Source organism: Schistocerca serialis, chromosome 4, assembly GCF_023864345.2.
Source record: "Schistocerca serialis cubense isolate TAMUIC-IGC-003099 chromosome 4, iqSchSeri2.2, whole genome shotgun sequence".
Classification (NCBI taxonomy): domain Eukaryota; kingdom Metazoa; phylum Arthropoda; class Insecta; order Orthoptera; family Acrididae; genus Schistocerca; species Schistocerca serialis.
Genome location: NC_064641.1, coordinates 752,854,722 through 752,881,637, shown reverse-complemented (window position 1 = coordinate 752,881,637; position 26,916 = coordinate 752,854,722). Strand labels below are relative to the sequence as shown.

General features: G+C 37.7%; 1 protein-coding gene across 1 annotated transcript in view; it reads right to left on the bottom strand.

The window, feature by feature from the left end:
* LOC126473291 (FAD synthase-like) overlaps positions 1–24,994 on the bottom strand; it is an 87,966-nt gene extending 62,972 nt beyond the window's left edge. Inside the window, exons 1-2 of the mRNA XM_050100250.1 lie at positions 23,708–24,994; positions 11,194–11,408 (exon numbers count right to left, since the gene is read on the bottom strand). Of these exons, the coding sequence (XP_049956207.1) occupies positions 11,194–11,408; positions 23,708–24,586 (1,094 nt within the window). The 5' untranslated portion in view covers positions 24,587–24,994. The remainder of the gene's footprint in view (positions 1–11,193; positions 11,409–23,707) is intronic.
* Positions 24,995–26,916: the final 1,922 nt, after the last annotated feature.

The window sequence follows — 26,916 nt, the reverse complement described above, 5'->3', positions numbered from 1 at the left end:
TCTTACAATTTAAAACCTGTTTCTTAAATCTCTGTCTTACCATTATATAATCTATCTGATACCTTTTAGTATCTCCAGGATTCTTCCAGGTATACAACCTTCTTTTATGATTCTTGAACCAAGTGTTAGCTATGATTAAGTTATGCTCTGTGCAAAATTCTACAAGGCGGCTTCCTCTTTCATTTCTTCCCCCCAACCCATATTCACCTACTATGTTTCCCTCTCTCCCTTTTCCTACTGATGAATCCCAGTCACCCATGACTATTAAATTTTCGTCTCCCTTCACTATCTGAATAATTTCTTTTATCTCGTCATACATTTCATCAATTTCTTCATCATCTGCAGAGCTAGTTGAGATATAAACTTGTACTACTGTAGTAGGCATGGGCTTTGTGTCTATCTTGGCCACAATAATGCGTTCACTATGCTGTTTGTAGTAGCTTACCCGCACTCCTATTTTTTTATTCATTATTAAACCTACTCCTGCATTACCCCTATTTGATTTTGTATTTATAACCCTGTAATCACCTGACCAAAAGTCTTGTTCCTCCTGCCACCGAACTTCACTAATTCCCACTATATCTAACTTTAACCTATCCATTTCCCTTTTTAAATTTTCTAACCTACCTGCCCGATTAAGGGATCTGACATTCCACGCTCCGATCCGTATAATGCCAGTTTTCTTTCTCCTGATAACGACGTCCTCTTGAGTAGTCTCCCCCCCCCCCTCCCCCCCGGAGATCCGAATGGGGGACTATTTTACCTCCGGAATATTTTACCCAAGAGGACGCCATCATCATTTAATCATACAGTAAAGCTGCATGTCCTCGGGAAAAATTACGGCTGTAGATTCCCCTTGCTTTCAGCCGTTCGCAGTACCAGCACAGCAAAGCCATTTTGGTTAATGTTACAAGGCCAGATCAGTTTATCATCCAGACTGTTGCCCCTGCAACTACTGAAAAGGCTGCTGCCCCTCTTCAGGAACCACACGTTTGTCTGGCCTCTCAACAGATACCCCTCCGTTGTGGTTGCACCTATGGTATGGCCATCTGTATCGCTGAGGCACGCAAGCCTCCCCACCAACGGCAAGGTCCATGGTTCATGGGGGGGCATATGACAGTATGTGCTTGTAATATATAAATATAACATCATGTATTTAAAACCAATGAAGCACTTACACTTACAGGCAACTGGGTAAGAGAGAGCTACTATGTTGGAGATAGAATCCTTTTGTCACTGTGACTAATGGACTAGTTCAGAAAGTCACATGGTTGGGATGCTGTAAGACCTTGCACTGGCTTAAGTGAGACAGCTGCGACACAATGGACAAAACATGTAATTAGTGCATATCACGGCAATTTTGAGTCATCTGACTCTCTGTCTCTGAGGTCCTGACAGCACTAGTCTTTTCACCTGCCACCATGTCAAGAGTGAGTATATCAATTTAGGCAAAGTCAGTGCCATGAGAGTCTATTGCTATAGGCAACAACACACCACTGGGAAGGAGCATTGTTGGCTACTAATGAGTGTCACAGCAAACAGATACAAGAGACAGTAATGGGGGACTACAACTACCAGTGGACTTGGGTAACACCAAGTAGCCACTTCTGTACTACGGGGTACAAAGCCACTGTCCCACATGAGTAGCTCTGATCTTAGCATGTTACAAGGCACCAAAATTGCCACAGCTACAGGTGCTATTGGATGCTGTAGACAATGAAGAAGTAGTCCCAGAACAATTGGCACATGCCAAAGGCATGATATGATTATGGCAGAAACCATTTGAGGCAATGTACCCAGTATAATATTCTCCTGTGAAGAATGGAAGAAATTAGGCACCTGATACATCAAATTCACTTACAGCACCTTGCAGAAAATCCACCCTGCCAAATAACCTTTATGGGCAAAGCATTTCATACACCTGTAACTACTGTTCACCCGATACCATGTGTAAATGTTGGCTTTCCGGTGTATATTTATGATGAAAAGCTCCCATGTTTCGAGCCAGGTGACAGTGCTCAAATAAAACATTTTAACAAGTGTTATACGCAACATTTTTGCCAGTGGGTATTTCAAAATTTCCATCAGACATCAGACCCAAAAGTTTTCATTAACTGACACCATACTGGACTTTGTCAGGGGTCTTACTAGTGGCTTGCTGTTTTGAGACATCCTTCTCACAGACTTTCAAGAGAAATAAGAGCACATCTGAATTCATCCATTCATACCTTCACTGTTGAAAATGAAGAAAAACCTTCACCTGTCTTGGGTGAATTTCTGTTGTTACAGAATAGCATGGAGAGCTGCATCAAACCAGTCTCAGAACTGAAGACCACAACAACGACACAGAATGTGCAAAACAAAGGACGTTATTCTAGCATAGAAATTAAAGTTCACCAATCAGAATCAATCTCTCTCTCTTTCACACACACACACACACACACACACACACACACACACACACACACACACGTGTGTGCACCCACACACACATGCACATACAAACTACGATGAAGTGGCATTTAAAGAAAAGTTAACAATATAGTCTACACCAAAGATGCAATGTTGGACCATAATGATGGACATAATGATAATTAGCATCTTGTGCAGGAACTAGCAGTTTATAAATATAACATCTTTTCCATATGTAGGTGGAGGGGGGACAAACTTAATATTTGACTGCACAACTGCAATGACTATGGCAAGTAACAGTTGTAAAATATCTAGTTGAAAAAAACGATAAGACTTTTTTGTACAAATTTAATGCAGTTTAATTTTGTACTGGAAAATATTTTTGAACATAAACAGTTGACATAAATGCCAGACCACCCTCACCAGTCATGATTTCCAGTATGTTGCTCATGACACTCCAAACTATCACTGCACAAAAATTTGTGAAAACTGGAAATCTGTGGTAAGATCCTATGGGACCAAACCACTGAGGTCATCAGTCACTAAAAAAAAATTTGTGAATACAAAAATTTTTGCCCCCCAGGTGACCTCATTTGGTGTTTGTTGACAGGGCTAAAACCCTGGTTCAACACACTCTTGAGCCAGAGAAGACAAAAAGGTGTGCAGTGCATTTCATCACAGTTTTGTTTCAAATACTTATGTATTATGGACTATCTGAGACAGAAAATCTCCACTGAAGAAGCAAAGGTGTCAATATTGAGAAGTGAAAAAGGAATTCCACTGTTAAACATGGAGGAGTGTTGAATCTTCGAGCTACTCCAGGCAGATACATCCCTTCTCACATCAGTGTGTTTACAGTTGTCAGGCAAGATAGTGAGAGACCCAAGTCTGGTTGACTGTTCAATGAAAGTTGCCTCCAGTGAAGGAACTACTTTGCCACACCTCCCACAGACACCAACAAGGGACAGTGATGACATCATCCAGCCAGGAGAGCCCATGGATGATCAGCTCATTTCCTCTGGCAATGACAATCAATCATGGATACAATCTAGCCATCCGTGTGATGTTATAAGCTATGGCCTGAGAGATGTAGAGCCAGTTGCATTCTTAAGTCACATTCTACAGTCAAAAGTCGTGTTCGCCAACAATCATCGTTACAAAGTTGCCACAAGTGCCATGGACTATTGAGAGATGCCATACTGGAATATGTCCTGTCAGTAAACATACTTGTTATTGGAACAACCATAGCCCAAGTACTGCATTTCTGTAAAGGACTTAGTCTCTGGAGAACAGTGCTACTGGTGATAATTTGTCAAGGACTACATTTCTGTTGTGTGGATATTTTAGCAACAGAGTTCATGTTAAGGTATTTTGTGAGTTACAATAAATAACTTATTTTAGTTGGAGTAATTTATTTGTGTATGTGCCCTGGTAAACCCTGCCCTTCAGGTGGCCCCACAACCAGAAATGACGGAGTGAGATCTAGTGATAATGCTGAATAAGCATTTGGAATTGATTGGCTGATAATTCGATCATATCCAAATGTGTTTTGGAGAAGTAATTGAATTCGTGAGCGATGTGTGGTGGGGCTCCATCTTGGATGAAAACTGTTGAGTTCAATGCCTCTCTCTGCTGTAGGGCTGGGATGACATGCTGGCAACCATATTGCAGTAACGCCGGCCAGTTACATTACACGTCTTTGGTCCTTGAGCTCCAACCTGTTCAAAAAAGAATGTTCACCTCACCCGTCAGAGAAAAATGAGCTTTGTCTGTCCAAAGGATGGTCCAGTATCGGCCCTCATCAACTTCAAACCTTGCGAGAAAGTGGAGAGCGAAGTCAACTGTCATGTGACAGCACGCGTATAGCTTGACAATTGGGAATTGCACACAGCATTGTCTGCCATAGCAACAGCAATTCCATCAACCACCTGTGGTGCAAGCAGCCATTGCCCTCTTCCTGGAGCGATGTCAAGTTCTCCAATTGATTTGAACTTCTTCATGATGCTCCACACAGCAGGTGGAGAAAGAGAGCCCTTCCATAATCCTTTCAGTCGGCAATATTCACGAAGTGCAGCTGCAGCATTACTGTTGTTTTGATCATAGAGCTTCACTAATAATGCCCTGGTACTTTTGTCCAAGCTCATGTTGACATGTCAACAAGTGCACTGTGACTGGTCAGATGTGTGAGACTATGAATCACAGTGATTGATCATGGCACCTGGTGGCCACATTTGGAACTGGACAGTGACACTGTGACGCATGGAAATCATGCATCCCATACTCAGGACTAGTTTCCATGTTATATTGTGGTAAATAGGGAAAGTTTAATTATAACCACCCAGTATTATATGGTCCATACAACCAAATGCTTTTAATAAATCACAGAAAATGCCTACTGCCCTATACCTGTTGTATAGCCCTGCTAGTGTGTCACACAAAGATAATACATAGCATTTTCTGTGGTTAGTCCTTTTGTGAAACCAAGCATTGTCTAACAGCAAATTATGTGTACTAAAATTTGCCACTACTCCCTGCACATTTCTTTCTCAAAAACTTTTGAGACACTAGTAACAAAGAAATTGCCCAGTAACTGGCTACTATATCTTTTGAATCCTGGTATAAAGTAGTTTCATTGATGGCTATTTTAATCAATCTGGAAAATGATCACACCTGAAAAACACAGTGCACAGGTGACTAAGTAAAGAGAAAAAATATGGTACACTGATTTTCATGATACTGCTTGAAATTTCATCGTACTCATGGCAGTCTCTATTCTTTAATGATGTAACAACTGATGAAGTTCCATTTTTGCTGATTTACTATAGCTGCATTGATACAATTGCCTTGGAACACCAGTTTTCAAGAGTTCTACATATTCACCTATACTAACAACATTTTGATTTAACTTGCTAATTACTGACAACAAGTGATTATTAAATATTTTGCACAACTCTGGTGGATCACTAACAGTTTCATACTGAGACAAGAGAAGTGAAATATGTTGAGCACCCATATTCCACTCTGATACCAAATAGTTTTCATTATGTTCTGCATGCTTTCTAGTCTCTTGGTGTAATGGAATGTTTTAGCCTGTGTGATATCCCTCAGCACTTTGCAGTATTGCCTGTAGTAAATTCTGTAAAAGTCCTTCACATTATGATACAGGTCCCATTTTCTCCTACTTATATTCTAATGCCATTAGTCATCCAAATTCGATGTTTATTAGTGCTACATGTATTAATATTAACAACTATAATTAATATTAACACCTATTAATATTAACAGGAAAGTGCTATTAAGAGGAAAGTGCTATTAAAGAAAGTGATAAAGGTTTGAAGAAATGTATTATATTTGTCATTCAAATCATCTGTATTGTAGACTTGTTGCCACATTAGACCTCTGAGACTGGCCTTAAATGTCTGCTCTGCAAATGGCTTCTTATCTCTAAGTCTTTCTTTTACTACCTTGTGATATGACTCTGCCTTTATTCCTGTCAATGTTACCATTTGTAAATCACTGTCAGACAACCCATTAATAATTTTCCTCACATTGCACCCATCAAGTAGAGAAGAAGCTACACAGATACTGTCTATGATTGTGCCGATGTTTTCCTGAACTGTAGTTGGAAAGTATACTATCTAAATGAGGCTGTAAGCTTCTAGGAACAAAACAAATTGCCAACCAGCTTTTGGAAAACAAAAAACCATTTGGAAACCCTCCAAACCAAATTCCAAAGTAACTAGGAATGAAGAAGAAGAAGAAGAAACTACAAGCACCTCTTCCCCTCACCACATGTGGGTTAAACAGGGCAATTACCAAGCAACTCTAAAGTAAGGAAGACTCAAGCTTAAACAATATCCTAGAAAAACATTTGGGAACTAAAACCATACAATGACTACTAGAACTCTTCAAAAAAGTGGAGAGCTCCCTAATGACTGGAGTAAAGCCAAAGATCATCGCTATGCTCAAATCAGAAAACACATCTAACAATCCTGGATGCTTCCACCCTGTATCTTTCACATCCCACATTTGTAGGATCCATGAGAAAATGATACTATTCTATCTATCATATGTATTAGCAGAACACCCCCCACCCCACACTCCCCTTTTTCATTCAACAGGCTGGTACCTGTTCTGGAAAATGAAACACTTTGCAAATATTAATCCTCACACGACGTAATTGCGAATGGCTGGACAAATTGTAAAATCACTGGTGTGACATTAATAGATCACATCACACCCTATGGTTCAGATTAGTCTTACCATAACGGTTATTTTAGAACACTGCGACTCCATATTAATTGAATACAAATATAGATAAATCCGGCCAGTCACTCGTGAAATATTTATTTATTTCAATAAACTAATTCATGATTCTTTTCAGACTCATCTTCAGATAGAACATGCACAAATTATGCATTTAGATTTGTAGCATGATAATGTATAATGTCTTGCAACAGTAAGGGCAGTAATGCTGTTAATATCCAACTGGCAGGATCCACTTTCATTACTTATCATCCACAAAATTAATCACTCAGTGCGCCATAAATACACCAGTGTATAAGCATGTGTTGCACAGCAGTACAAGTTTTCTTACACTCAGTCAATTTTAAAATCACCTTGGGCTTCAATACTAACCAGGGTGGGAACTTACTCCAACCTGTCAATCAATTTTTTTTTAATATTTGCCAAAGCTAAACTTCCAAGCTCCCCATTAGTCCAAATTGCAAATGTTGCAAATGGCTTGGTTACTCTTCTCTGAATCACAAACATGTGCTCTACAGTCATTACAGTAATTATGCTAGACAATGTCATCTGTAATGCTGACTGCACTTTGCATAAATGTTGACCCATGAGTAGCGCTCTTCTGCTTTCAAGTGTGACAACCATGGAGTTTTCCATCAACAATGAAGATGTCATATTACCAAGAGGTATCATAAGCTTTTTCAATGTAGAAAAAGATGCAAATGAAGTGTTGCCTGAATAGAGACGGCTCTTATATAACAGCCTCAATGTGAGTTAGGCTGTCAAAAGTTGAACAGCGCCTCCTCAACTACCTCTAAGAGGGAGATGGGGAAAGTCTGGTACCAAGAAGCAACACCAAATGGTGGTTTACCATCTGTGTCATCACAGCAACACTGCAATAGGTGGATGACAATGTAGAGATCTTCTTGTAACTTATATTTAATGTTGCAACATGCTATACAGAATAGTATTCAGCCCTGAAGCTGTATCATTAGATATTGATGCACAGGATCTCAATGCCCATATGGAGAAGGCAAGGCAGGAAGAATGATTGGAGTTTAATGTCCCATTGATAAGGTCATTATAGCTGTAAATTAGGAAGTGAGATTTGTAAAATTCCTGGCTGATGGAGCTGAAGTCCAAATGCTCCCTTTATGAAATCAGAAAGTAGAATCTTGGGTATTATTAGATGTTATCTGGCAAAAACAGTCTGCCATTTCTCAGATCATGTCACTGGAAGAGGACAGAGGTCTCCCCCCCCCCTTTCAGCATAGCAGTGACCGTGGTCTTCCTTTGCTAGAGAGCCTTCTGATTAACTTTCTTACTATGGTTGTTGAAGTAGAATGGTTGAGTGAATTCAGTAACTTCCGCCACATCTGCTACTGTCACATTTAACTGCAGCAGAGGCGTTTACTCTTGCTTCATGAAAGGCTACAAGATTTTCTGCTGATAGCTGCCACTTATTGTAGGGAGACAGTCCTCAGTCCACTAAAGGGCAAGATGTCTTCTAAGCAGTGCAGACAATCTTGGTATTGATGCTTATTAATTTTATCCATATTTTACAGTTGTGTATGTGACTGTATTCAATACACAGGAAAGTATGAATAATAGTGCACATGATGTGCAGTGTCAGAAACACATTGTATGATACAGCAAAACACGGATTTTATCAGATCGTGGATGCTATCGTGGTGTTCTTGCACAGCTAATTAGCTGGTTGTTTAGTATCCAGTTCACACTGATAAGCCTCCATCAGATAATGCCATAAAGTGTTATTGGTAAACTAAACAGAGTTTTCAAGACTTACTTTGTGCCTGAAACAGGAAGTTTGATCTGTGTACTGCCAGTTTCAGCTTACGGGAATGATATGGATTATCAATGCACAAATCTTACAAAAAATCTGTACTGATCAACAAGCAATGAACAGATACCTGTTGGGAATTACTACAAGAGCCAGGAAAATAAATGAAACACTGGACAGACTGAAATGGAAGATATAATAATGACAGTAATGAAAATGATATGGAGATGGGTGAGACAAATAACTAGGGATGTAGATGGTACATGCATCAAGGAAGATCTTTGCTTCCATCTAGAGGGTAAGAAAACACCAAGATAACAACCTAAAGTAAGGAGAGTAGACAACATTGTTAAACATGGAAAAGTAATGTGTATGTGTATAGCTGGAACTGATAGAATAAGGAAAAGTCTAAAGGTCTTTATCTGCCTGTGGATTTCATATTGTCAAATGGATGCTGCTACTGATGATGAATGAAATGACAGGTCAGACAGAAATAAAACTTAACATAAATCATCCTACAAGGAGCCAATGAAAACTGCATACTGATGAACTGAACACAAGAACCAGAATGTATTAAATAAGATAAATAAAGCTACAAACAGCTGTAATACAGCTCACAAAAAGCATCTCAAAAACTAGCATATGTGACACCATTGGTTTGGGCTTATGCCTGCAGCTGCCTGATAAGTAGAAGTATTCCTATCTTTACATGACTGAAATAATTAAATTAGTCAGATGCTGCCTGCCTGTTCAGATACCACAGACTATTTCTCAAAATTTGGCATTTGTGGCACAGTAATATGTATGGAAACAATAATGGTGAAGACTAACAATATCTGGAAATAATTCTGCAATCAGTGTTGCAAACTGAACAGTATAGCCACAAGTGCATTGACAAAATGGGGAGAGAAACCAATTAAACAACTCATACTGGAAACAAAATAAATGTACTGAGGACACCCTGTACACTTGAATTATATGACTATATAATAAAAATAACAAATTATGAATGTGAATTTATTTCAGAAATAGTAAAAGTGCAGAATGTAACATAGCAGAAAAATCAGAAGGGTGCAGCAAATGAGATTCTTCTTTCAGTTTTGGAGGTAAGGATTTCAACAGTGAAAAGTATTGTGGAAATTAAAAAAATAAATAAATAAAAATGGAAAGTCAAAATTTTAGGAAGTTGTCAGAAACATAAGACATAAACAAATTACTGGAATTCCACATCAAGTAACATTCAAGTCATTCAGATAAAGTAGAAAATTGTAATATGACAGTTAACATTCATGCTAAACTTACTTTACTGGTTGTTACAATTTACATTCTGTCCTGTGTATCATTCGCCTCTCCATCATTTATGTGGTCCAAATGATTTCCCTTTCTCCCTTTTATCTTTGCTAGCTACCTACAAATTTCTCTCATTTGTGCTTTATATTTTGTTTTTAAAAAGGAAACTAACTTTCAAGAGTCTGAGTTTTCTTTCCAACCGTTTATACTGGCATTTTACATAACTTAGTAGCTTTATCTTACGCTTTCATGCATCTGTGTGTGCTCCACAGATCTCAAGCTTTAATTGCATAATTGCATTGCTGAGGCTGTTTGATGAAAAACACACACAGTGTGGAGGAATGTGTAACACGGAAACATGACAGTCTGCAGCATAACTGGCAAAAGAATGCAACTCAACATGTCCCGGGCTGGAATATGCATGAATTAATATGATCTTAAAAGATACACATAACATAAGTGACTACCAGAATATAACCTAAAATGTAAGAAAAAATGTGGGGAAAAATACATAACTTAAAAATGAGAAACAGTTCAGTATAAATTTCTCAGATTTCTCAACATATAAGCTCATTAAGAAGGCACAAACTTGCAATGAAAGTCACTCTCACAAACATCTACCAAAGTTTCAGGGTGACATCTGTGTCTTATAGACGAGGGTAGGGATGGGAGCAGGGCAGATGGCCACACTCAACTTCAAACGTGACCAGTGTCAGCCTGCACCTCATGTCCCATCTGCATGTCTCTCAATTAAATGCATTCACAATGCTTAATGGATGGTATCATGTCCTAAGCAGAGCTGTTGATAGGCATACAGAGAATACTAAATGAGCTCTGGTGAGGACTGTTATTGGCCATAATACATTTACGTCAACCTTGCAAAGAACATACAGATGGTATGTCAGGTAGAGCCTGACTGACTTTGTGCCAGGATTGAATACAGTCTCTCCACTCCATCCACCTGCCCCACAACACTGAAAGGAGGCAGCATTGCCTACATTTAGATCACACAGGTGCCAGACAAGCAGAGTGACACTCTTCACAATATGAATTGTTTTGACTATGGTTACTTTAAGACACAAGTATGGACAGTATCCCTAAAGGTTTACAGTATTTAAGTAGCAGCTCCAGCTCCATACAATTTTATTACCAAATGTTTCAACAAGTGAAAAGTTGCACCTTTAAAGAGAGTTTGTATAATCATGTCCTAGAACAGTTGTTTCTGAAGTATGAATGTGATAGTGAGTGATGCTGAATCTGAATTTGGAGCTGCTATTCAACTACTGTATACTAACCTATACATCACACGTTTTCAATTAGCTCGCCCAGGTAGAAATGCAAGAATTTTATACTAGTTCAGCTCACTGGGTAAAACAATTACATCATATCAAGCAAAGGTTTTTCCGCCATTTTACAAGCAGCAATGAATATTTCTAATATATTACCTCTGAACACTTTCTTCAATGAAGGCCTCCACTTCAGGAAAAGGGTCATCTGGTCTTATGTACAAAGTCAATAATTTGACATCAGAGTTTTTATTTGGAAAATGTTTTTGCATTACTGCATGCACCAAATGCAGAAGAACAGTGCAGTCTTTTCCTCCATTGAAATTCAAAAAGAGCTGTGGTAGAGTATACTTCTGGAAACATGTTTCAAGTACCTGTAAACAGACATTATGTACTGATTCTTCTGGGAACCAACAGATCAAAACATATGTAAACATGGATAAAATCATGATAACTATCATTTGAGCTACGGTAAAATGTGAGTACATTACAAAATTTTTGTCAACAATGGAAACTTGTGATGGAACAAGAACAACTGAAATGGTTAAATTGCTACTCACCACACAGAGGGGGCACTGAATGGAACACAGGCAAATGGAAAGAAGACTGCTAGATATTATCAGCTATCAAACTAAGTCCATCATCAAATGTAGACACACACACATCAACCGTCATTTCTGGAGGTTACGATCTGATAGGTGATAATATCTAGCAGTCTTCTTTCACTACACTTGTCAGCCACAAAACACCTCCTCTATGCGTGAGTACCAATCTACCCATTTTAATTGTTGTTACAGATTTTCAACAATATGAAAGGGTTTATTTTGGTATCCTTGAAAAGATGTAGTGCATTTTGAAAACACAAGTAAAAATTAAAAAATAAATAAAATCTCTGTTGGTCCATTACTGCCAGGGCCATTGGCTAGTTTGTACTTTTCAATTCAATAAACTTTACCAACAGCTATACGGCTTGATGACTCTATGCCAACTACAGCTAAATGGCTGAAAAGTATGTACCAGCCGATGTCCCCTGGCCGTAATGGACCAATAGAAATAAAATAAAATATCTTAAAGTGAACAGTTGTTGTTAAAGTTTATTGAATTGAAAAATAAATAAAAATAGTTGGCAATTTGTGGTGTTCTGTACACTGGCAAAAATTCATCAGAATGAATGCTACAATAGATATTTGCTAACTGCTTTTCTCCACAGTGAAGCAGTAAATTCTCTGAAAAGCTTTTTGCTATATAATTGGCACATTACATCAGCAATATCTCAATCATGAAAATTAAATGGACTACAGAATTTTGTACTGTTAATAATCTTTTGATAAAAAGAAATCAATACCAATCTGCAAGCCCTGCTGAAACCTCCCTCAAAGCTGCACCTTATAAGTATGTCTTTTGAAAGAAATTCACTTGCAAAGAGAAGAGTAACTGTTGTTACACTATGCTTATTCTCATGTGTGGCTCTTTTTTTATTGGTTTACATGCTTGTAACTAGGATGAGAGACGACACACACAATGATAAACAACTGAATTCTCATGCATGAAATGTTACCTAACTTTCCCTGAAAGCTACAGACCAAGGTGAATTAAACACTGCACTGCTTCTATAACTATCTAAAAGCTTTGATCTGATCAATTATACACTGCTGCTAAGAAAATTATACACACATGGTATCCAAACTAGTTGCCTACAACTGGTTTAAGTTGAATCTTTCAGCCAATCTATTTAGGCCCTCTGTTACTCTTGATTTTATAAATAATTTCCTATATAATTTACTGACAGTAGAGCCAGTGCTGTTTGCATATGATATTAGCCTTTTAATTAAAAAGAATGCAATGAAGATGATTCACAGCAGAAGGTCTCTCTAACAACAAGAGATACAGAAAATGGTCTACAACAATAGCACAGTGGTAAATGACAAGAGAATGATATAGATGAGCTTTAGGGATGTAAGAACAATAGCCTGATACAATATCATGCTAGTGCTAGAATTAAAGGAGCTTTAGTGATAAACAAACATGGTACACAATGTTTCAGGCAATTTGGTTAGATCATAATTTAAGATGGAGGAAAACATTGAATTATTGAACAAAATGTTGAGTAAATGCTGTATTGTTATGTCTTATGCTGTAGTTTTCCAGAGGTATGTGCCACCAATGTCTATGCACAACTCATGTAATTCCTTAAATAACAGGTTGGAGGTTTGTGGGCATGGAGCTTTTGCCCACAGCATTAAAGATGTGTTTATTGGGTACATCAGGTGAATCTGGTAACCAAGGCATCAACTTGAGTTCACTGTCGTGTTCCTCAAACCACTGCAGCACAAATCAGGACTTAAGACATGCACATCTATTCTGCTGGAAGCTGCCACTTCTGTCGAGAAAGATATCGAGTATGAAGGGATGCAGATGGCTCACAAAACATTTATGTAGTCCTCAGCTGTAAGGGTGCCTTTTATTACTACCACAGGTGACATGGAAGCCCAGGTGAACGCCCCCACAGTATATTAATGAACTAACTGGCCTGTGTCTGAGGTAAGGTGTATGTTTCGAGCAGCCATTCACCTGGATTACAGTGTATCCAGATATGACGATTGGCCTGGTGTAACAAGACAAGGGATTCATCAAGCCAGGCAAAATATTTCTGTTGATCCACGGCCCTATATAGATGATCCTATGCCAACTGCAGTCATAATTGGCGATGTCGTTGGTTCAACATAGGAACACTTAGGGGTTATCTGATGCAAAGCCCCACATTCAACAAGATACACTGGTAGGTACTCCGTCATCTGATACAGTGTGGATTGCCACCTGCCTGTTTTACAGAGTGGATAAGCCCTCAGCCATTCTATGATCAGTGGTGGACATTTAACACCTTGTCCCCTACTTGTGGTTTCAATGTCCTTCAACCACATTCCATAGATGTTCATGACAGTAGGATATGAACTGCCGACCAGATTTGCTGTTTGAGCAATTTTTGCTCCTGCCATAACACAATTTTGATATTACTTATATTCTGTGTATTGTAAATGAATTTTCAAACCAACTTGTATATATCATTGCACAAAATGATCATAGAATGAATAAATATAATTTTTAGTCCATGACTCTTACACATGAGGCTGTTTCAAAAATCGTATCTAAGGCACTTCTCAACTTTGTATGGTTATTGCTAAAGTCATCTATCTTCCTGCAATAGTAAGGTAAGTGTGTGATTCTGAAGTTCCTCTAATGTTTTATTATTTCTTTATTCTCTCAATAATTCATAGTAGTTTAATGGTTTCATCAATTCATCAAATGTTCCAGCAAATATAAATACTGAAAAGTTATGAATATTATTGTGTAAGTATCTGGTATTTCAATAATGGCATCTTGTCCATCTAGCCTTACAGTATATCATGCTGTATAGGCATGCAATCAGTTTGGTTAAAAGTATGTGGAGTAATAGGCTGTTCAAGACCCTAAATAGGCAACAGATATTAGTGAATAGAGAAAAATATATTTTGACTCTTGCTTCCTGATGGTCCAGAGGAAAATCTCTCTCCATCTCCTGTGAAATAAAGCACTAAAAATAAGCCCCTGCACATTACTAATGCAACAGCCATTGTCTTGTTGGATCTAGAGAAAAATAAGAACCACAAATGTATTCTTTTAACTGGTATATCGTATGTTATATAGTTGGTGTCTGCAATGGTTTTATTTTTATGTATTGGTTATGAAGGCATTGTATTCTTTAACAATATGTCATTTAATTGTTGTGGGTTGGTATCTTAGATTGTGTTGTACGTCTATAGATCTACAAATGCCTATCAGTGATGACACTTATACTGAAGACTGCAATACTCTTGTTGTTCTGTTTTGCACATTTTTTTATGATGGTTAAGGTGATAGCCTGACCCACAGCATGGATAATGATAGTTAGACTAAATTGTGAAGGCAGCATGGAAGATGCCACTCTTATATATAGTGTAGTCCTTCATTACAAATACATCCCTGGTGAAAATGTCTGTTTTTTATGGGGATCTGATTTTTCCAAGATTTTAGTATGTTTCAGGGTATTAAAATCCTTATTACTTTACTTTGAGGTTTTTGTTTTTCTACTGTTTCCATGTTGTTAGTGATGTCACCTATTGGTTGGTTCGCGAGGCTCATACCATAATGTTAACAATTTAATCTGTCTGCCAGCATGGTGCGATGTTACTTACTAATCTCATCGTATCTGATTTTGTTCTGATGCAGCCACTGCTTGTTAAAGGTACATACAGTTTGAACCTCTTGTTACTAAATTATTGGGTGTGGCATTTGTCACTGATAACTTTTATGATTATAACAGCAGCTCTCTATTAGACTACATGAAATAAAAATATAATACAACATTAGCCCCATTTGAAACCACCAGTTATAATAGAAAATTCAAACAATATTGAGGGTGATACGTTTGCACTGGCCAACACTAAGACAGCATAAAGAGGTCTGCCGAAAGGCAGGATGATTAGGGTTTAATATCGAATCAAAAATATGGTCATTAAGAGATGGCATATATGCTCTCATTAGGAAAGTAAATCAGTCACACATTTTTCAAGAGGCATCCTGGTTTTCAACTTGCTCAAATCAGGGAAACCACTGAAAACGAACTTTAGGATGTCTCAGTGGAGATTTGTAGCTTGACCCTCTCAAATGCAGCTCCGCCGTCTTAACCGTAGCGTCTAATAACATGGTGTGACAGCTGAAAATAAATGTTTGGGGCTCTTAAGTTACTACAGATGATTTTTTAATTGTTGCCTTTCCATGGGAATTGGATGTGCATTTTTAAGTACTGTAGGGTAAGTAAGATAAGTTCATACATTAGAGTAAGATGATAAATCATTGGGCATATTTTGCTACTTTCTAGATGAAAGTGAATTTTCTGACACCTTCGGTTGGTCATGTGCAACTTTTCATGTGTAACCAGTATCCTCTTTCACCAATTTTACCAGAGTTTACTGCTTACATATATTAGATGCCGGCATATTAACACACAGAAATGCAGTTTAAATTGTAAGATATCATAATAAAGGTACTTGCTAATCTCCATTCTTACGTGTACATTCCTAGTGCAGCAGGTACAACATGTACACTATCATTCCCCCTTTCTCAGTCATTCCACACTCAAATATTCCATAGGAAGAATGGGCTTCTGTAAATTTCTGTACAAATGCAAATTATTCTGTTTCACCATCATGGCCCTTTTGTGAGATGTATGTTGAAGAAATTGTAATTCTAATCCTTTTGAGAGATGTACATTGAAGAAATTGTAATTGACTAATGTTGTGAAGTACCTTCTTGGAATTCCCGTCACATATAACTGTCTTGTAACATCTGGTTGGCTATTTCTGTATTAGTCTCGTGGTGACCAAAGGAACTGGTGACTGAACATACACATTAGCTTTCCTTTGAATATTCTACTATCTATCTTCTATTAACTCTACCTAGTATGCCACCAAATCCAATAAACAATAAACCAGAATTCACTGAACTATGGTTTTGAAAACTATCTTGTTTGTGAATGGGTTCTTCAAACGGTTGCAGCCAACCACCTGTCTTCTTCTATCCTCTTCTCAGTAAACACATACCCATATCTCTGTATATGATTTGTTTTTCTCACTTTAAGCTGACTGATTCTGTATCATTGTCTAATGAGCCCAGGAAAAATAAATTACTGATAAGGATGAATCACACTGACTTTAGGTTCTTCAATGAATCTTAGTCTGGCATTTGCCTTTCCCACAACTAGTTTTATGTTATCAATGTTATCCTAGTGATTATATTAATATCAAATGTCTAATCAAACAAACAGAGATCTTCCAAAGACTTTACAAGTAATATGTCAACATTTTCTCACATTGGAAGTCAGCTTGTACTGCATGCATTGAGCATTAATCCACTACATGTCTTTCTGAATTACTGTGCATTTTTTGCTGTTAGCTACATCTCTCCACACAATGACATTGTCCATAAACAGGCTCTCTGAAGCATAGTGTCCTTCATTGGCTGGAAAACTGCCTTCTCTCAACTTGAATCAGTCTTATTTATTTGATTATTTGTTTGCCCGGGGGCCATTTGGTACAAGAAGTACCAGAAACATACAGGAATAATACATATGTATAAAACATTTACAAAATAGGAAAAGATAAGGTGAGCATAGGGCAGGAAATCATCTATCACCTTAGGCACAAGTGAAATCCATGGAAAATCCAAGTCAGGATGGCCAAATGGAGATGTAAATAGTATTTATGCTATAGCTAAATGTCTGTAACTATAATTAAAGTCTAACACTACCATAAATTCAGTTTAAAATTTTTCTGTAATTCAGTTTCAAAAGTTCCTAGCAATGAAATCATTACAATAGAAGTGAATAGCACCATGCACTTGTGGACGAGTGCATAAAACAGACAATTTGAAAATGACACTAAATGTAATGTATATTTAGAGTTCTATAGTAAATGTTACATCACCAGAAGGGCATTTGTTCTTTCTAGTATCAACATAACGGGTGTATGTCAGGAGACAGAAACAACAGCTTTCTAAATGGTCCAGATAACAAATAGTTTGTTTCATTTGTAGTTGGGTAAATACAGATTGAATTTTCCACACTAGATTCTAAATGCAGCCTATACAGGGCCTCGTTTATATCTGCATGACTACTCTGCAATTCACACTTAAGTCACTCACAGAGGGTTCATCAAACCACTTTCATTCTATTTCTCTACTGTTCCAGTCTTGAAAAACACATGGGAAAAATGAACACTTACATCTTTCCGTGTGATCTCTGAGTTCTCTTATTTTATTATAATGATCATTTCTTCATATGTAGGAGGGTGTCAACACAATACTTATATGGCCAAACTTTCAGGAAACATTTCTCACATATAGAGGAATAAATGCGTTACAGGGACATTGGTCTGGAAATGCTTTATTTCCATGTCAGAGCTCAGCTTCATCTTCTCTCCATAATCACAATAATCACGGGAAACACACAGAAACAGAACATACCAGCATTACATGAAACATTTCCTTACACGACATGTTCAAAATATCCTCTCCATTATACTTGGTCAGTAAGTTATATTTCTCAAGCTCACTGGCAGTGCTTGGTTTTCCAACAGAATGAAAGTAATGTTGACATGTGGCTCACTTCACTGCTTGAATTGACATGTGATGAACTTCACTGTTCTACTAGCATCAAGCACGGATGGAGCATCAACTGTTTAGTGTTCATTGTGGACTTGGTTTCTGGTACAGTACAATGGAAGTGCACTCAAATGCAGAGTTGGCAGATGCCCATTTGCTGTATGGATTGACAGATGTTAACCACCATGGTGCTCAATACTTATACAGGTAGAGATTTCCAGAATGACAGTGCCACAACAGAAGACACCGTGGTTATAGTGGGTGGGGCAGGTAATAGTATTAACAGAGATCCTGGGTACAGTATAGAGTGTGACCTGGCAAAGATTGCATCAGCAACGAAGCATACTAGTGTTGAGTTTGTATCTGTTCTTGTGTGCCATGACCAACCTCATTTGAACTCTTCTGTCAAGAGAGTTAATTTGGAGTTGGAACGGCTACTTATGTCGGGTGCAGGGTCACACATTAGTGTGGTTCCTGTTGATTCTCTCAATAGGTGGGATTATACTAGGCATAACCTTCACCTTAATAGGAAAAGGAAGGGTAAACTGGCTGGCAAAATAGCAAAAAAGGTAAAGGGGGAAGCACTGGCATGTGTGATAAAATACCAGTGGTTATAGGGTTCAGAAAAGACCCTTTTTTAGGGTAGGGAGGACAGAAAGAAACCAAATTTTAAGAGAGGTTAGAACTGAGACAAACCTTCAGTTTGAGAAAGAAACCAAAAAACATAATTCTAGCTTATTACATCAGCATAAACAGCTATTGGTTAAGAATTTTCAACAGTCAGCAGATATTTAAACTCTATCCAATTTTAACACAGTCAATGTGAAATGTTAGCTATCTTTATTGCATCAAAATATTTGAGGACTGAGAAATAAAATTAATGAATTAATTATCTGCATAGATGAATTAGAGTCTTCAAACCCAGCTGACATAATCTGCCTCTCTGAACGTCATGTGACCACCGGTATAGAACTTTTAAGTGTTACAGGGTTTAGGTTAGCATCTCACTTTTGTAGAGCAGAAGTGGGGAAAGGAGGAGTTGCCACGTTCATCAGGAACTGTCATAAATTTAAGAACATAGACATTCATAAATTTTGCCTAGAACAGCATATGGACAGCATGTGCAACAGAAGTAGAATTTCACAAAAAGTCCTTCTTAATATTAAGTGTATATCGAACACCTGTAGGTAACTATAATCTGTTCACAAACCACCTTGAAGCTGTACTGGCCCATTATACAACCAAAAACAAAGAAATAGTGGTTGCTGGTGATTTCTGTGGTGTCACAGCCAGACACCACACTTGCTAGGTGGTAGCCTTTAAATCGGCCGCGGTCCGTTAGTATACGTTGGACCCGCGTGTCGCCACTATCAGTGATTGCAGACTGAGCGCCACCACACGGCAGGTCTAGAGACAATTCCTAGCACTCGCCCCAGTTGTACAGCCGACTTTGCTAGCGATGGTTCACTGACAAATTACACTCTCATTTGCCGAGACGATAGTTAGCATAGCCTTCAGCTACGTCATTTGCTACGACCTAGCAAGGCGCCATTATCAATTGCTATTTATCTTGTGATGCATGTACCGTCAGACCGATGTTCACCAATTATGGATTAAAGTTAAGTATTCCAACAGATACGTACTATTTTTGCTAGTCTCATATCCCTGACCTGTTCCAGACCTCACGCCATCCTGCGTGAGCTTAAACGCGTGCCTTTCGGCTACCCGTCATTGTGGATTGGCTGTCTTGCCAGTTTACAACAATGTCAATGTAGATTTCCTTAAAGACTCTCCCAATAAGAACTTATTGAGTTAGTAACACTATCATTCAACTTAATTCCCACTGTAAAGTTCCCCAATAGAGTAGGCAATTGCTCACAAACAGCCATTGATAATATCTTTATGGAAAAGTCCAATGAACAAAATTATATTACAAAACCAACAGTCAATGGCCTCTCAGACCATGACATGCAGTTGCTTCTGTTAAATGTTAATACTGAATAGGATATAAAATCTGTTAAATCTGAGCTCAAGAGGGTAGTCAATAAGCCAAAAATTGATTATTTTGGAACACTTCTCAGAGACATTCACTGGAACGATGTTTACAGTGCTCCAGGCATGAATGAAAAATGTAACACTTCTACTAATAAAGTGCTTACCTTATGTGAACATGTTTCCCCCCAAAACTAACCAAGGTTAGAGAAAAGTCTACAAAGAAGCCATGGATTACTCAAGGAATAGAGGGTATCTTGTAAAACAAAAAGAAAACTGTATCTGTCAATCCGAAACAGTTCTGATGTTGATGCTATAGCACATTGAAAGAAATACTGCAAAATATTAAAGACTGTAATATGGACATCAAAGCAAATATATTACGAGGAAAAGGTAGTCATATCAGATAACAAAATGAAGAAAATATGGGATATAGTGAAGGAGGAGACTGGTAGAACCAGACATGAAGAGGGGCAAATAGCACAGTAAATGATACATTGGTGACAGATGTGTATAGTGTTGCAGAACTTTTTTACAAACAATTTATAACTGTTACTGAAAAGATGGGGTTGTCAGGTTCTGTAGATGCTGCTATGGAATACCTGAGACCAGACATTTCAAGTAACTTCCATAATATGAATTTGACCCTCACTACCCCAGCAGAAATAATTTCCATCATAAATCTTTAAAATCAAAAACATCTAGTGGGTATGATGAAATATCAACAAAGTTAATTAAAGAATGTGATTCAGAGTTAAGTAACATATTAAGCTATCTGTGTAAACAGTCGTTTATCAGTGGAATATTTCCTGAATGGTTGAAATATGCTGACGTTAAGCCAGTGTTTAAGAAGGGAGATAAAGAAATAGCATCAAATTTCCATCCAATTCCACTTTTGCCAGCATTCTCAAAAATTTTAGAAAAAGTAATGTACAATCGGCTTTATAACCATCTTATCTCAAATAACATACTGTCAAAGTTGCAGTTCGGATTTCTAAAGGTTTCTGATATTGAGAAGGCTATCTACACTTACAGCGAAAATGTGCTTAATTCATTAGACAAAAAATTGCAGGCAACTGGTATAATTTGTGAGCTGTCAAAGGCATTTGACTGCGTAAATCACAATATCCTTTTAAGTAAATTAGAATATTATGGTGTAACAGGAAATGTTGCAAAATGCTTCAAATCTTATATCTCTGGCAGGAAACAAAGGTTGTTATTAGAAAAGACATGTATTAACCTATCAGGCATCATCTAACTGGGAACTAATTACATGTGGGGTCCCACAAGGTTCCATTTTATGGTCCTTACTTGTTCTTGTGTATATCAATGACCATTCATCAGTAACATTACCAGATGCCAAGTTTGTTTTGTTTGCCAATGATACAAACACTGCAATAAATAGCAAATCAAGTGTAGTCTTAGAAAGATAGGCAAATAAAATATTTGTGGACATTAATCACTGGTTCCTAGTAAATTCTTTGTCACTAAACTTCGAAAAAACACACATGCAGTTCAGGACTTGTAAGGGGAGTCCCACAATTATATGCCTAACATACGATGACAAGCAGATAGAAGAAGTGGACAGTGTTAAATTCTTGGGATTACAGCTTGATAATAAATTCAACAGGGAAGCGCACACCACAGAACTGCTGAAGCGTCTTAACAAATCTCCATTTGCAAAGTGAATTGTGTCAGACATAGGGGATATAAAAATGAAAAAGCTGGAATATTATGCTTACTTTCATTCCATAATGTCATATGGGATTATTTTTTGGGGTAATTCATCAAGCCGAGCTAAAGTTGGCCATGCACAAAAATGTGCAGTAAGAGAGATATGTGGTGTGAACTCAAGAACATCCCGCAGAAGCCTATTTAGAAAACTAGGGATACTAACTATTGCTTCCCAATATATTTATTCCTGAATGAAATTTGTCATTAAAAATATATCACTTTTTCAAACCAACAGCTCAATTCATGGAATCAATACTAGAAATAAGAATAATCTTCACAAGTATTTAAAGTCACTTACTCTGGTACAAAAGAGTGTGCATTATTCAGGAACAAAAAATTTTCAATAACTTGCCAGCAGCCATAAAAATTCAGTTTAAGGGAAGCCTAAAGGATTTATTGGTGGCCAACTCCTTCTATTCCATTGATGAATTTCTCAGTAGAACCAAGTGTGTGTGATCTAACTTCCACACCATTTCAGTGCAGTAATGTGTTCATTGTAAATAAGTATTATAGTAGTCCTATTACATGTTTATTACCTTATAAATATAAAAAAGTTTTTTTTAATTTAAATTCAGTGCATTAGTGTTTGTAAAATGATTCTTTCATGTAGTATTCATTTTAAAAAAATTTACGATCATTCCACTTGAGACCTGTGGAAGGTAGATTTGCGTATTTGTTTCAGTTGTAAATATTTGTCATGTATTATTGTTTTCTGACATGTTCTACGTCCTGGAGGCCTTCCTCAGTGCAGATCAATTGGAATGAAAGTAAATCTAATCTAAAAGGACATCTGAAGCAACTGATACTTGTCATAGGAACTGTGTAACATTTAATCCTACTACTCATGACTGGGAGAGGTCTATGGGACAACAACACATCAACTAGAGGATAACTACTTTGTGTTGTTGATGACAAGCTGAGTGTCAGTGGAAAATAATTAGCTAGAACAAGAAATGTTGATCATGACTGCCTGAAGAGTGCTACACAAGAACCTGCTGTATCTGCACTGTGTACAGTGTGTGCAGGTACTATCAGTAGCTGATGTCCCAGCATGTGTACACTTCTGCAAATGGTTTGTTCAACAGTGTGTCAGCCCTCACTTTAGTGCAAGTATGCTGTTCATGAATTAGGTCTCATTTCAAAGTAGATGATTAATGTGTTTAACAGTTGTAGAAACTGTGCTCTAACATGGAAATAAAGCATTTCCAGGACCATGTCCATACAATTTATTTTCTTCCTCCATGTGTGATGAATATTTCCTGAAAGTTTTTGTTACATCATATATCTATTCATCTATGTTGCCTCATCTGATTTCTTTTCTGTAATGATTCTGTTAAGGATAGTGCATACTCGATATTCATGCTTGTGAGTAAAAAGTACAACATGCAAGTAGTGTGTATGCTACCGCTAAAGATCTGTCACAGTGATTAAAGTCCAACATCACCATACATTTAGTATAAAATTTTGCAGTAATCCACTTAAAAAAAAGGTTCATGCAATGAAATCTCTACAACAGAAGTGAACAGCAGCATGGACTTGTTTGTGTTATTTGACTATCTTAAATTAGTGGGCCACTTCCATTGTTTTCACAGCTGACACTGAAAATATGATCAAATTCTGTTTCATAGTGTTGTATGAAAACGCACTAAATTTTCTGAATAAGTGGCCGAAAATCATTGTCCTAAGTTTCAGTTTGCGAAACTTTCAAGCGATAACAACTTTAGGAAAGAGCTTGAAATAAGGGTTTTATTTATTTCAATTCACTACTGACCTTAACTGCCTTCTTCACAACCAGTGACAGCCGATCCACGAGTGATGATTCAACCATCTGATACACGTTATTTACAGCATTACTTACAGAGCTTGGTAGAAATCTAATAATCGATTCCGGTGCAAAATTCCGCTGAAGAAAAGCTTTGGCTTCCAATACCTCTACATAGACTTTCGACTCCATTGTTATTTTAGTAAAATAGAAGCCACTTTCTGTACAAGGGTATGAACCAAACAAAACTTTACCATTAAACAACCGAACAGCTTCATTAAGAACTGGAGCAACTTCGACCTCCGACAATTGTAAATAAAGCTGTACGGAGTAAAACCTTGTGCCACGGTTCGCAAATATATGCTTCAATTTCTTGAAGGCGAACTGGAAGTATGCAGGTATACCTGGGAAAATATAAACGTTGAAAACTGAGACAACTGGAAAATTATCAATGAATCCATCAAGTGCCCCTTCTCCCTCGCTCTTGAGGTAATTAAGCACTCCAGATTCTGGTATCTGTGCCATTCTTAATACAGGATTCACTTCTGGGTCCATTTGGTTGTGAGCGGTTGGATATACTTTCTTCAGTACCTCCACTATTTCAGTATTTAGTACCAACCGCTCTCCAAAGGCCTTTGCAACTCCGCGATACGTAATATCGTCATGAGTTGGTCCTATTCCTCCAGTGGTAAAAATCCACGTATATTTGCTAGCTAGCCTCCTAACTTCTTCAGTAATTTGATCCACATCATCTTGAATTACAGATATACAACACAGTCTGACGCCTAATTTATACAGTTGTCTACTAAGAAAATGTGAATTCGTATCCACTGTTTGACCTTTCAGTATTTCGTCTCCTATAATAATGACCGCTGCTGTGGACTCCATCACGTATATAAAGTGCCACTAACGAAACAGACTGTAATGTTAAACGAGCATGACCATGTGGCACGTGTAATATACAACTCTAAAAGTCATTCGGTTTTATGTATGTGTCCAAACGCAACTACAGTACTACACTTTTCCAGAGCTATACAGAATTTTACTCCTTGTCGCACAGTTACGAAATTTTTAGTTGTCTGCTAGCTACTTCTAGCAGACGATGTAGCTGGAAACGATGGTTAAGTTCAAAACACAAAACCAGACGAAAATCGCGGACTTAAAACCACAACTACATAAATTCTACGCATCTGCAGCTGATTATTTCCATTTTTTCAAGCATCTAACTTGTTGACCATTCGGAATTTTGTACAAAAATGTGTTATCACACATATTTAACACACAGTTTCGCCGCCACTGAACTGTTTATCTAAGATAATAAAACGTGTCGTCAAAGATACTCAAGAAACTAGAGGAAAGAAGACTTGTTACGAATATATAACACGGAAGTAATTTCTAAATTACGAGTTAATATGCTGAATTGAAATATCCTTAACCAGAACGCAGCCGCTTATCGCTGAAATTTCTTTCCTAGACCGACGGATGGTGGGCCAGCAGTAGATTGAAACTAATGTGATATACGCAAGCACATTTACTACGTTTACATACGACATGTCTTCCAAAAGGCGAAAACCGAATGTCGGAAACCGTTTTCCGCTGTAGCGTTTACATGTTAAGAGTCAGAAGTTGATTTGCTTGCCCAGTTAAACATAGCGCATGAAAACAGAGGATCCAGTTTCTGATTCAGTCGACACTATCGTTATTTTTCTTCGCCTAAATATTACAGCAGATAGCTTCACGCTCAGTCTAATATTTCTGCTTCTCCTTCACTACACAAGTCCATACTAACCGAAAATTCTGAAGAAAGGACATAACTTGACAATACAAGCGCGTTTCAAAACCGGTTGCTTTTGCATGGGAGCGAAAATCGGTTGCGAAATTCCAGAATAGGATTTCCAGGACCGATTTTGAAGTGTTTACACGATCACCTGGAAGCGGTACTGGGATATCGGTTTACGAAATCCATTGCTGGGAGCCCCTTGCAAATGGAGTAATTTACAGCCATTTATTGTATGCACAAACGCTGCGCAGACAAGTCGTTGCGCATGGCTCAGCCTTTACCGCATTGAAGTAAGCTGCGGTATTCGTGTAACTACCATCCAGGCTCCTTTTCATTGGCTCACACGGAATCTCAACCATTAGTAACTAAGGTCTGCTAAAAGAACTTTCAGCAAATCTCTGAAAACTACGAAGAACAGATAGTTGGGGCCGAAAATCTGTCTAGCTGTATATTCAAAAAGACAGAAAACAAAAAGTTGTCTTGAATAGCTCAGGTGAAATATGAGATGTTTCCTCACATTCTGAATGGAGTTCCATTACATGTGCAGTGCCTCTGGGCTCAATTCTTGGGCCACTATTATTCCTGATTTTTATAAATGATCTACCATCATGTACAAGCCTGCCATGTAAATTTACATTATTTGCTGATGATACCACAATTTTTATGAGCAGTAGAACAGACAACAATCTTGAGGAACTCTCAGATGTGGTTAATTGGTTCAAGGTGAATGGTCTCTTATTAAATTCCAGTAAGATCAGCTTTATTCAATTCTGCACAAAAACAGAAAAAGAGAGAGAGATAAGTGTGACATGTGGTAATCAACCAATAGTTAGAATGGAAACAACAAAATTTCTTGTAGTGCACATTGACAAGAAAATGAACTGGTCTTCACATATTATTGATCTCTGTAAGAGGCTTAGCTCTGCTACCTATGCTTTACGGGTTGTCACTACACGTGTTGAACCTAACACTGCAAAAGTGGCATACTATGGCTATTTTCATTCTCTCATTGAGTACGGAATTATTTTTTCCCCAGCCATTAGCAAGGAAAGTGTTCATTGCACAGAAGCGAGCTTTAAGAATTATATGTGGATTGCACCCAAGAGACTCATGTAGAAATAGTTTTCGTAATCTTAAAATATACACAACTACATGCCAATATATTTTTTCTCTCATGTGTTTTGTCTGTAAAAATATAGAGATATTTCAACCAAACAGTAATTATCATGAGCATAACACACGGAGGAAGAATGACATACACAGTGAACTCAGAAATTTAAGCTTGGCACAAAAGGGTGTCCACTACACTGGAACAAAACTCTTCAGTGCTCTTCCTCTCGAAATAAAGACAAAGATTCATAACAAGAGTGAGTTTAAGAAATCACTAAAAATATTTCTGCTAGAAAAAGCTTTTTACAGTCTAGATGAATTTTTAACT